This window comes from Delphinapterus leucas, chromosome 12, assembly GCF_059928025.1.
Source record: "Delphinapterus leucas isolate spDelLeu-1000000601 "Yukka" chromosome 12, BTC_Dleu_Yukka2, whole genome shotgun sequence".
NCBI classification, from domain to species: domain Eukaryota; kingdom Metazoa; phylum Chordata; class Mammalia; order Artiodactyla; family Monodontidae; genus Delphinapterus; species Delphinapterus leucas.
In genome coordinates this window covers 70052682-70064902 of record NC_143140.1, presented here as the reverse complement: position 1 = coordinate 70064902, position 12221 = coordinate 70052682, and the positions used below count along the sequence as shown (strand labels likewise).

The window sequence follows — 12221 nt, the reverse complement described above, 5'->3', positions numbered from 1 at the left end:
TATTTATTTTACCATACATGAAATAAATGTACATACTATGCTATCAATTCCATGGTTTCATGAATATGTTTTGTTTTAGAATAAGTGAAATAACTATGTAAAGTTCATTTAAAGAAAAACATTAAATCAGTATCTACCATTTAATAAAACTGGATATATTATTTTACGATTTGTTAGCTACAGCCCTAGAATTTATATAGATAAGCAATACAAGGCCCAAAGATTTAAGAAAAAGAAAGAAAACTTTTGAGAGGAAAAATATTTTTAAAAAAGAAAGAAAAACATTAAGTTAATCATAATCTAAGTGGTATAAGAAAATGGCAAAAATCATGAAGGTACCACGAAAATGTCTGAATTTTGGACATGCTGCTTCGTGGGGATTTTTGCATTGAACATGCTGAAACTAAAGTTCCTCCTTTACCAAAGTTGTCTTGGTATTCAGTGGTTCTATGAAAACACGATCATTTATAACTACATTTATTCAAAGAGTCTCCTTTACAATAAAATGGAGGAACTAAAATTTTCTATTATTTTCAGTCAGATCTTAGAGATATTCATTTTTAATAGCTAGAACTATAAAAATGATGTCTAGAATCCTCACATAACCAGTCTATTATTACAAAAGACTAACATTCTTGCACCTAATAAGCATTTACTGAGGTCTTTCCATGAGCCAGGCACAAATTTGAAAGTAAATTTGCAAGTTTTCATTTGAAGCATCTATTGCTACCTTGAGAAAATTCTTAAAACATTTAAGGTAAAACACCAAAAGAGAATGTCTTTACCATCATGTTCATGAAAAGTATATATGTATTTTAATATGACTGAAGGCCAAACTATTCTCTTTGCTACCCATACACACACACAATATCTAGCACGTGTAAGAGATTTAGTTTTTAAACTTCTTCGGTAAGCTCTGCCTTATAGTCAGTATTTCAATCTCTTGCTTCCATATATTCTGAAAATCCTTAGGAATCATAGTGAAGTCCTAAAGGCAATCTTATGATGTCTCTGTGAAAAGTCCACCTACCTCTATCTTAAGGCAGCGTACGGAGGCATATCCTTCCTTACAGCGTAAAGAAAGCGATGCGCCTCTGGAGGAACCGGTGCCACGGTATACTTCCTACCGGAGGCGTTTTTACTGACTAATGAGAAGCCTGACCTTTTCTTCTTTCCCAGCTCCTTAGGCTAAAAGGTACTTTATGTTTGAATAATCAAATAACAAGTGACATCTAACATGTACACATGTACAAGAAACACTAAAGCTTAAACTTCTTGTCCCCTGAAGACATCCCCCCATGTTTCCACCCCCAAATGGATTTCAACCAAAGAAAAACAATCAGCCCAGAAAGATTCCCTTCCTACCTCCTGAGTGTGTTCCTTGTAGACCTGCAGTGGCCCTGTGGCTCTGGCGGTGTCCCAGAGCTGTAACGAGCCATCACCACTACAGGTGACCAGGATATGCTCATTATTCTCACTCCAGGTCACGTCAAACAAACCATCGTTCCAGTCAAAGCTACACCAGGAAAATTAAAACAAAAAAATCTAGTTACATAGGCAGCTGAACATAAAATAACAATCATTGCTTTTTTTTTTTTTTTTACAGTTTATCACCTATTTTAACACACATTATCTCATGTGGTCTTCACAAATATGGGAGATTCGTAGAGCAGGCACTTGCCAGATTCAGAAACAACTTCAGAGAGCTTAAAAGAACAGCCTAGTCACACAGCCAGAAAACTGCACAGCTAGGTTAAAATCAGGGCTCCCAACTAGAAATACCATTTACATGAGGACATGCGGCCACACCTGGGTGCTCACTGCTTTCTGTGTTTCACAGGAGGGAAGAACAAGCACTCGAAAGTACTAATTTAGATCAATAATTTCAGTGTTTCCCATAAATCATTCACCTGAGCTATCAGCAGGTAGTTATTTCTGATGAAATTTCCTTTCCTTTCTCTACCCTTGACTAACTCTGATGGAGACGTTAATGAGTCCAACAGTCACACAGACAAGACAGGCATGGAAAGAAGAAAGGGAAAGAAGCGATAATCCACAAAATGGATAATTAGTTCCTGAATGAGTAAAGCTAAAGTACATTAAGAAGAAAGCAAAGATAGGAATGTCAAACAGTATACCAACGAGCTCACAGTTTTTTATGTTTAAGTTTTACAATGTATAAGTGAATACTAAGAGACAAGAGCTTTAGAAGAAAAGTGACATAATCACAAGTTCATGGCAAAAATAAGCTCTATACTATGCAAATCCTGAAGGTTCTTTAATACGGCAAATTAAAACATGTTATTGATCACAAAGATTCAAAACTAATTCTATTAAGGTCTTAAAAGCAACAGAGAACACATATAAGTTTAATAGTTAGAGTCATCTTACCTTCTAAAAAGCCTAAGCCCAGATTCATTTTGATCCAGTATTAGCAGGGTTCCACAGCCTAAGGAGAAAATTGCTGAGGTCATGCTGTTGAACCCGCTGGGGGACCATGTCAAGGCAAAGAGGTATCAAGTACTGAGTACCTAATTTTACAGTCACAAATTTCAAGTTACTTGAGGCCATGTATACAAAATGATCAGGACCGTGCTCTCCATTTCTGTCTCTCTCTCTACATTGTGCTTAATTAAATATTAAGCTTACCATCTTACCTATGCTTGGAATCCAGACACAGCTCTAACAGGGGAGAGATATTTAAGTGCATACTCTATGGCCAGGCAGGATGACAGGCACACAAACCTCCCAAACAGGTGTTATCATCCCTATTTACAGGTGAGAAACCTCAGGCTAACAGACCCCAAGGATTGTGTACCTTCTACATCACACTGCCTTCACAATAAATCTACAATACCTTCTGGGACTTCCCTGGTGGCACACTGGTTAAGAATCTCCCTGCCAATGCAGGGGACATTGGTTCAATCCCTGGTCCAGGAAGATCCCACATGCCACGGAACAACTAAGCCCGTGCACCACAACTACTGAGCCTGTGCTCTAGAGCCGGCAAGCCACAACTACCCAGCCCGTGCACCTAGAGCCCACGCTCCACAAGAGAAGCCACCGCAATGAGAAGCCTGTGCACCGCAACAAAGAGTAGCCCCCTCTTGGTGCAACTAAAGAAAGCCCACGCACAGCAACGAAGACCCAACGCAGCCAAAAATAAATAAATAAATAAATTTATTTTTTAAAAAATAAATAAAATAAAGAGTACTGGTTTCATACTTTAAAAAATAAAATAAAATAAATTCAGCATGGAATTTTAAAACAAAATGCCTACTGGAACTCACCACGTACTTGGTGGTAAAATGCTGAACACAACATATCATTAACTACCAAAGAGGAATTATTTTACTAAAGGATCAGCATATTTTAAAAGTTATATTTGTTATTGGGTTGAAGGAAAGAAAACTATTAAATATGACTGACTTAAAAAAAGTATCAATTCTTCTTAAGGCGTTTTTTTTAAGGATCTAATTTAAAATATCATTACAAACTCACGAGTCTTCAACCTAAATGGTAGGCAAGTATTGTAAACCTGAATTTGCAACCACTAAAAGCTAATGGTGAAAATATTAAGGCAAATATTTCTCTCCCTCTCAGTTTTAGAAATCACTAAATCACTGTAGGACCCAACAAAAAATACTGTCGAGAGCTGACATTATGCAATGAATTTTTTCATAGACCTTCAGTGCGTATACAACAGCTACGAGATGAATTAAAAGAAAGCCCGTAAGTCAAGAATAGAACCCCGCCTTTCAACCTAGTCCAGGACCAGAGACCATTAACCTGAACCTCTTAACTGCCTGCAAATGTTTGTATTCCTCCGGAGACAAGAAAAAGCGAGAAAAGAACGTGAACAATTTCGTGTTGGCACTTGCGGGGAAACTCCTGGCGTCTGCTCAGTAGCATCCTTAAGATGCACAGCCGGAATGCAGCCTGTGGGGAATGTGGTCCAATTAGTGGGTACTGGGGTGGCCCTGCAGACCGTCTTCCAAGAGCTGTTGGTCCCGTCGGACCGGTAGAAGGGGCCCCACAGGTTCAGCCCGCTCTCCGCAGGGCCACGTGTACCTGGAGGGGTGTGTGTCACTAGGGGCGATGGTGTCGGTGCGCTCTAAGGCATAAGAACTAGGGGCACTAGGCATCTTCCACACGCTACTTCCGCACTGTAACTGGAAATGATGATGGACTCGACTCTAAACCAACTCCCCACACTGGACAAAGGCGGTCAGGGAGCCAGGCGTTCCTCCTCTGCTTCCCCTGGTGTTCTTTTCTGGCGCCGTCTACTGTCGGAAGTGCTTTTGGACCACCAGAGGGAGCTGGAGCTCAGCTGGAACCCGCCCCCGCCCCGGCGGCTCAGCGCGGCCCGGCCTCACCCGCGATGCCGTAGTGCTGCGCGGTGGCGCAGGCCAGGCGGCCCGGCAAGTACGGGGAAAACTCGGCTGCATAGCCGTGGCGGCCGGGCACCCGCAGCGTCCGCACAGCTCCGCCACGCGCCGCGCTCATCCCGCCCGCCGCCTGCGTGCCTGGCCGCCCCAACTGCCGAAGCCCTTCCGAGTTGGAGGTGACCGGTCCGGACTCGCTAAGAGAATTAGAGATCCTAGCAGCTGAGACGGAAGTGAGGACACTGGGTGCCCTGAATGCTAGGTTTCGATTGGTCCGCAAAGGAAAGGGAATTGACTCTGACGGAGGCCATTTTTGTCTTGGGCAAAACAGATGCTTGGCGCCCGCTGTGACGAAGTAGACGTGAGGACAGTATTTCTGAGAGTGATTCTGACACCTTTTGTTTTTACATATCAGCCTCCACTGCGGGCTATCTGGTTTTTATTAATTTATTGACCTTTTGAAAGACTGGCATCAGGAAATGTGGCTGATGATTACAAAATGAGACAAGTTACAGCAAAGTCTGAAACCATGCTGCGAGTCCAGAAGGCAATTGAGCGCCGTGTTGCCCGAGGTAAATTAAAGCAAAGTTAAATCAGCGGTGGTCAAGCTAAGGCAAAAAACATCGTAAGAAACTAACTTTAAATTTTTTAAAATTCTTCCTATATTTATTGTATAGTAGTAAGTGCTCAGATGCCAGAGCTGAAAACGAAGGCTCCTTCATCCATTCAAATATTTACCAGGCATATACCATGTAGAGGGTGGCCATATATTGCTTATCTGCCAAACAAGACCCTTCTGAGAATAAAAGAGAGTGCAGTTAATAATTAAGCCAGGTCAACAGGTACAAACCTAGTCATATGGCCACTTTATACACAAAGTACAGTGCTAGGCACTGGGGATTCAAATGCAATAAGATATAGTTTGTGTCATCAGTTAAGTGTAATCAAAAAACTGTAGATGCTATGAGAAATATATAGGGGCTATTTTTAAAAGGAATTGTCAGTGCTGGAAGATGGGGGATGGGAGAAAAACCTTCAGAAAACAAGTAATGTTTGTGTAAATGATGATAAGGTTTTCTTTAAATAGACAAGGAGGTGGAGGTCATTATAGGAGCAGGAATAACAGGAGACCTAAAACAGCATGACCCATAGGAGATTGTGGCTGCCAGGTATCAGCCTGCCCAGATGAAAGGGGTATGGTGAAGAGTATTGGACGGAGAGACTAGAATATTGTATTGGTTCATGAAGAGTCTTGTGTGCAATACCAAGGGAATTTGACTTCTACTGTAACGTATACAATGGAGAACCATCAAAGTTTTCTAATGTGAGAAATTAGATGACCAAGTTTTCATTTTAAAAGATCTTCTGGGGCTTCCCTGGTGGCGCAGTGGTTGAGAGTCCGCCTGCCGACGCAGGGGACGCGGGTTTGTGCCCCGGTCCGGGAGGATCCCACATGCCGTGGAGTGGCTGGGCCCGTGAGCCATGGCCGCTGAGCCTGCGCGTCCAGAGCCTGTGCTCTGCAACGGGAGAGGCCACAGCAGTGAGAGGCCCGCGTACCGCAAAAAAAAAAAAAAAAAAAAAAAAAAGATCTTCTGGCAACACAAACTGGAAAACAGATTGGAAATGGGGAGGCCAGTTAAGACTTTAGCAATAGTTCAAGCAAAAGATAAGAATTTAAACAAAGATTATGGTAATGGGGGTGAAAAGAGTCATGCTCTACAGTACTGTGAGATTTACGCCTAGGAGGCCAGCCAGTTTCTCACAGTAAATATCGGGAAAAAACCACTTTGGGCTTCCTGCAGGGGGAAGAGAAAAGGAACCATTTTGAAATAAGCCAGCGCATTCGGTTCTTCTTAACAAGGCCTGGTCTCAGGGAAAACTAGTTAACCAGAGCCTAACCTAGTAGTATATTTTCAGAGCCTAACTAACCTGAAAGTTCCCTTATGCCCGTTTTCAATCAAACCCACGCCTACCCCCTGATCCACCAGTGACCTGTTTTTTCCTGTTAAGGACTGCCTGAAATTCCAGTACTAGAAATGTATTCCCCGTGAGTTGTTTTTATTTATTTATTTATTTATTTATTTATTTAATTTTGGCCGTGTTGGGTCTTCGCTGCTGCGTGTGGGCTCTCTCCAGTTGCGGCGAGCGGGGGCCACTCCTCGCCGCGGTGCACGGGCCGCTCACCGCAGCGGCCCCTCCCGTTGCAGGGCACAGGCTCCAGGCGCACGGGCCTCAGCAGCTGCGTCACTCAGGCTCAGCAGCTGTGGCACGCGGGCTCCAGAGCGCAGGGTCAGCAGCTGTGGCGCATGGGGCTCAGTTGCTCTGCAGCATGCGGAATCTTCCCAGACCAGGTACTGAACCCGTGTCCCCTGCATTGGCAGGCGGACCCCCAACCACTGTGCCACCAGGGAAGCCCTTCCCGTGAGTTTTTTGATTGATTACTTGAAGACTCCTCTTTTAAAGGCAAGTAGGCTATAGGACAAAGAATACTGAGGTTCAATCTCAATTTGCCCTTTACTTTTCAGCAATATACTTTCCCTAGATTCTTGTTTCTTCCTATGTAAAAGGGAAAGGTTTCAACTGAATCAATCATTTCTAGCCAGGAGGTCTTTAAAACTATAACAGGATTAGATAAACTAATCTAAATATTTCAAAAGCCAAACAGGAATTGCACATTTATAATTCTGCATCAAAGGCCAGCCTGAAATTCTAATTTTCTTTGTTTTTAGGCTGAGATTATGTGAATGCAGTGTGGTTACACTCATTCTCTAATGTTGATATTAACTTCTGATTGATTGCTTATGAAATCGTAATGTTTCTGGAGCTCACGAAGGAAAAAACTTTGAAAAGGTTTATAGATATTGAACAGGTTGATCTCTAAGGTTCTGTGCAGCCAAGAGGATTGAGAAATGTAGTTGCTGGCTGTCATGCACACTTATTGGGATAATTGAAAACTATGAATGGTAGTTAGATAAAAACTATTGTATCCATTTGTGTCCCAAATTTGATGACTGTACTGTAGCTACATAAGAGAATGCCCTTATTCTTAGGAAATACTTAGGAAGTAATATGAGGTAAAGGGAATTATAAAAGGATAACTCTTCAAATGGTGCAGAAAAAATAAATAATATAAACAGGCACAGTAGAGAGAAAGATAAAAACAAGTGTGGTTTAAAATGTTAAAAATTTGGTAATCTGGGTAAAACATATATGGGCACTTCAAGTATTATAAATTTTCTGTAAGTTTGAAATTATTACAATTAAAAGGTTTTCTTAAGTATATGATTAAAGATTTTACTAATTCAGACTTTTCTTTGTCCAATTAGTTTGAATTAGTAAGAAATGGCTCTAATTTGTTAAGTAACACCTGGAGGCCCTGTACTGATGCCCACATAGTCCCTATGGGTGAATCACATACCAGAAATGTCTGTTGTGTGATTCTGCTAGGACTTCTGACTTCTATAGATTTGAGAGCATATGTCTGAGAAGAAAAACAGAAGTTTCCTCCTACTTAAGTCTAGAATGAAACACAGCTAATCAAGTGGAAATGTCAATGGGGAAATCCAGGTCAACTATAATTCCCATCATGACTAAGTGGCATAAAGACTCAGAATATGGTGTCCTAGAGCTGACCTCAGGGAGAAATCACAGTCAGATCAGGATCACTCATTTCCAGGATTCTTTGTAAGGTTGACTCGACAATTCATAAATCTTACCATATACAATGAACACAAACCTAGGTCACTGGATATATATTTCATTCTCTCAGACAAATATGCACAATAGTACGAAGGTATTTCTCAGGACTGTGTATGGGTTTATATATTCTTAAGAAAGATAAGTTCAGATAGAGAAACAACTTACCAAGTACAAAAGGAATATACGTGGTCATCTTAAAAGTGAGTATCAGACATTAAAAACCTAGTATGTTCATTACCTGCCTTGGACTTCTTAGCTCTGGAAAATAGCATATTCTTCAAAAGCTATCATTTTCATTAACTAAGAAGTAGAAACAGCACTGATTTCCTACAAACCTGTGCAAAAAGGCAGGCATGCTTTCATGTGAAAGAGAAATCTTAGAAGTTGTCTGGCATTCTTCTCATAGTCCCCAGACTGCGTGATGATTTACGGTACAGCATTATTCACAGTAAAAAAAAAAAAAAAGTGGCTGCACTGTGAGTCAATTCATTGCAAATAATGATGAATACAAATTTTAGCTCAGATGTGGTTGATGGTATGATTCTGAGCAAATAATTTATCTCTTCGAGCCTCAGTTTTTCATAAAATAGAGCTTCTGAGAAGGGCAAGCAGAGCAGTGAGGGATCTGGAAGCCATATGACTTAGAGAATTGTTAAGAGTACTGGGATACCACTACACACCTATAAGAATGACCAAAATCCAGAACACTGACAACATCAAATGTTGGTGAGGACGTGGAGCAGCAGGAACTCTCTTCCATTGCTGGTGGAGTGCAAAATGGTACAGATACTTTGGAAGACAGTTTGGTGGTTTCTTACAAAACTAAACATACTCTTATAATACAACCCAGCAGTTGTGCTCCTTGGTATTTACCCGCAGGAGCTGAAAACTTATGTCCACAGAAAAACATGCACATGGTTGTTTATAGCAGCTTTATTTATAATTGCTAAAACTTGGAAGCAACCAAGATATCTTTCAATAGGTGAATGGATAAATAAGCTGTGGTGTATCCAGACAATGGAATATTATTCAGCACTAAAAATAAATGAGCTATCAAGTCATGAAAAGATATGGAGGGACTATACATACATAATACTTAGTGAAAGAAGCCAATCTTACTGTATGATTCCAACGGTGGCATTCTGGAGAAAGCAAAATTATGGAGACAGTAAAAAGATCAGTGGATGCCACGGGGTGGAGATTGAGGGGGTTGGAAAAGATGAATAGGCAGAGTACAGAGGATTTTTAGGGCAGTGAAAATATTCTGTATGACTCCATAATGATGGATACCTGTCATTATACATTTGTCCAAACCCACAGAATGTACAACACCAAGACTGAACCGTGATGTAAACTATGGACTTTGAGTGATTATGATGTGTCAATGTAGGTTTATCAGTTTTAACAAATGTACCAGTCTGGTGGGACATGTTCATAGTAGGAGAGGCAACACATGTGCGGGGGTCAGGGAATGTATAGGAAATCTCTGTACCTTCCCCTCAGTTTTGCTGTGAACCTAAAACTGCTCTAAAAAAGTCTCATTTTACAGAAAGTCTGGTGCATTAAAAACAAACTTTAATGTTCTTAAGTAAATTGAAAATTTTTATAATTTAATTTTATTCTCCACCACTCTTCAGAGAGAAAACTTTCAAAAAGCTAAAAAAGAAAATAAAATCTCCCCTCCCCCACCTCACTAACACGGATTGCCTACAGATTTCTTCTGAAAGATTCTTTTATTCCCTACACCCACTAACTTTTCTGGGTGTTCTTTAATGCTACCCCCTACGCAGGAAAAGTCTTTGCTTTGTTATCCCACAAGCTCTCTGTCCTCTTTCATATTCTCCCTCGAGGTTGAATACTTCCAGAAGTTCTAACTCATCTCTAGAACTTAACTTCTGAATATGAAAAGAACATTCATCTAATATCATTTTTAAGAATTGTAATTGCTTTTCTTATTTTCTCTTTTTTTTGGGGGGGGTTGTGCAGGTCATATCCTTTTTATGACAAGTTTAATGAATAAAATATAAGGATAATGATTATTAAGGTTTTTTTTTTTTAATGGAAACAGCAGTGGACTGAATGTCAGGAATCTGTTTTATGTTTTGGGACACATTGCTTTACATTTTGGTACTCTTTCTTAGGTGTAAAATAAGTGTGATAGATTCTGACTCTTTTTATCTCTTAATATCATGACTCCAAGATTTGTCTTAAAGAAAAGTGATTGTAAATGAAGGTTTTTTTAATTCAAAGTAAGACCACCAGGCTGTAGCCATACTTTATTCCAAAACTTGGATTCTATATTTCATAGACAACAGAGTAACATTTCCTGTTAGAGGTGAGTTGATTTTAGGTAGCATCGCAACCCAAAGCTTAATTCAGAAAATAAATATTGCTGAAAATCATGCTCCTCAAGAAGAAGAAATTGTGCCACAAAATTAAAAGAGACATAAAATGGCCTTGAGTTAGTTTTCTTTAAAATCTTACGATTTGTTTTTAAGATCTTTATCCAAATATTTAAAATATGCAGACATTTTCTTGTATGTACATTTTACAACTGAGAAAAATAATACATGCACATGGTTAAAAAAATTATTCAAGAGTATATAGTGAGAAGCAGTGTCCTTCTCACTCTAACTTTTCAGTGCCCCTGGTCAGAGAGCAATATAGTGTTTACTAAAAAAAATAAAGTGCAGAACAGGGCTTTAATATGCCACCATTTGTGTTTTCAAAATGTGTGTATGTGTGTAGATGTCCTGTTATTCAATTGATAGAATATCTCAAAAGAAACACAAGGAAACTGGTAATAGTGGTTGCCACTGGGAAGCAGTAATGGAGACACTAGGAGATAAGATGGAATCAAGACTTGCTAGTCACTGGATATTTTTTTTTAATCTTTTAATTTTAAACCATATGCAACTATCAGTTAAAAATTCCCACAATATATCTTGGAGACCATTCCATAACCACACACAGTCTTAATCCCATGCTTTTTAACAACATAGAAGTATCTTAATCTACTTGAAATTATGTATATTCAGTTTTACCCCAAATAATATTGCCGAGAACAGGCTTTGGAACTAAGCAGATCTGGTTTAAGATCCGGGTTCCACCCTCTCAGTTCAACTGTGGGCAGTTCTTCTCTGTAAATGGATATAATAATAGCCTCTAGGGCTGTTGTAAGGATGTAGTGGTCAGTTTATGCAAAGGGCCTAGTATTATGCCAGGTACATAGTAAGCGCTCAGTGAAGTTTAGATTTCTTTCTCTCTTGGCCTTTTAGTCATTTGAAAAAGTTAGTTAAATGCCTGAAATAGAAAGACAAAAGTATGTTGTTATTGTTATTAACTATTTCTGTCTTTGTGTTCGTAGTAGACTTCTGCTCTGAAGAAATAAATTCTGAAGAGTAAGTGTTAAATTAAATGGGATCTAAGACCATGTACCCTTTGAAAGGAAGCTTGTTTTTTTTATTTTTCAGGTAGTTAAATCAGGGAAATGAGAGCGCATGGAGCAATTATCCAGCCTTATAGTCAGTTAAGCTATCCAATTTGAATAATTTAGGCCCAAAATGAAGAAGCAATTTGAGACATTAAACTAACATATAGCTTATGTATTTCATCTACTGCTTTGCCACAGTTATCAAGAAATGATGGTAGAGCACGGCTCTCTGTGTTACTATTTGTGGTGGTCTGAACTGTGTTCCCCCTCCCCCCACCCCCAGTTTATATGTTCAAGCCCCAACCCCCAATGTGACCGAAAGGTTTAAGGACACACACTCTTTTACCTGAACCAAGTATAGGACCTCTCAGAGGAGTCCTTTTTTTTTCTCTTATTTACGAAATCAGGGAGATCTTTTTGACTCAGATTATAAATACAGTAAGGAATTGGCAGATTATTTTGAGAACTAAGGATAGTGGATTTCACTCAGTGAAATGAGTGACAGCCCATACCCCACACTCCTTAAACAATAACTGTCTAGGTGGGATAATCACTGTAAAAATTTAAAGATGGGTAGAAGTCTAATATTTAAAGTTAGGTTTTATATATATGATTTTTTACAAGGGTAAAAACAACCCCCAAAGTATTACATATATATGATGAGTCCCCTTTATGATGCTCTAAAATTTCTCCTTGTACATCTG

General features: G+C 39.6%; 1 protein-coding gene across 5 annotated transcripts in view; it reads right to left on the bottom strand.

Annotated features, from left to right (window-relative positions):
- PEX7 (peroxisomal biogenesis factor 7) overlaps positions 1 to 4629 on the bottom strand; it is a 90158-nt gene extending 85529 nt beyond the window's left edge. Inside the window, exons 1-3 of one of the 5 annotated variants that reach the window (XM_089921655.1) lie at positions 4377 to 4629; positions 2392 to 2449; positions 1366 to 1516 (exon numbers count right to left, since the gene is read on the bottom strand). In XM_089921655.1, the coding sequence (XP_089777781.1) occupies positions 1366 to 1516; positions 2392 to 2449; positions 4377 to 4506 (339 nt within the window). In that variant the 5' untranslated portion in view covers positions 4507 to 4629. The remainder of the gene's footprint in view (positions 1 to 1365; positions 1517 to 2391; positions 2450 to 4376) is intronic. The other 4 variants (XM_089921656.1, XM_089921657.1, XM_089921658.1 and 1 more) reach the window with 4 other exon arrangements.
- Positions 4630 to 12221: the final 7592 nt, after the last annotated feature.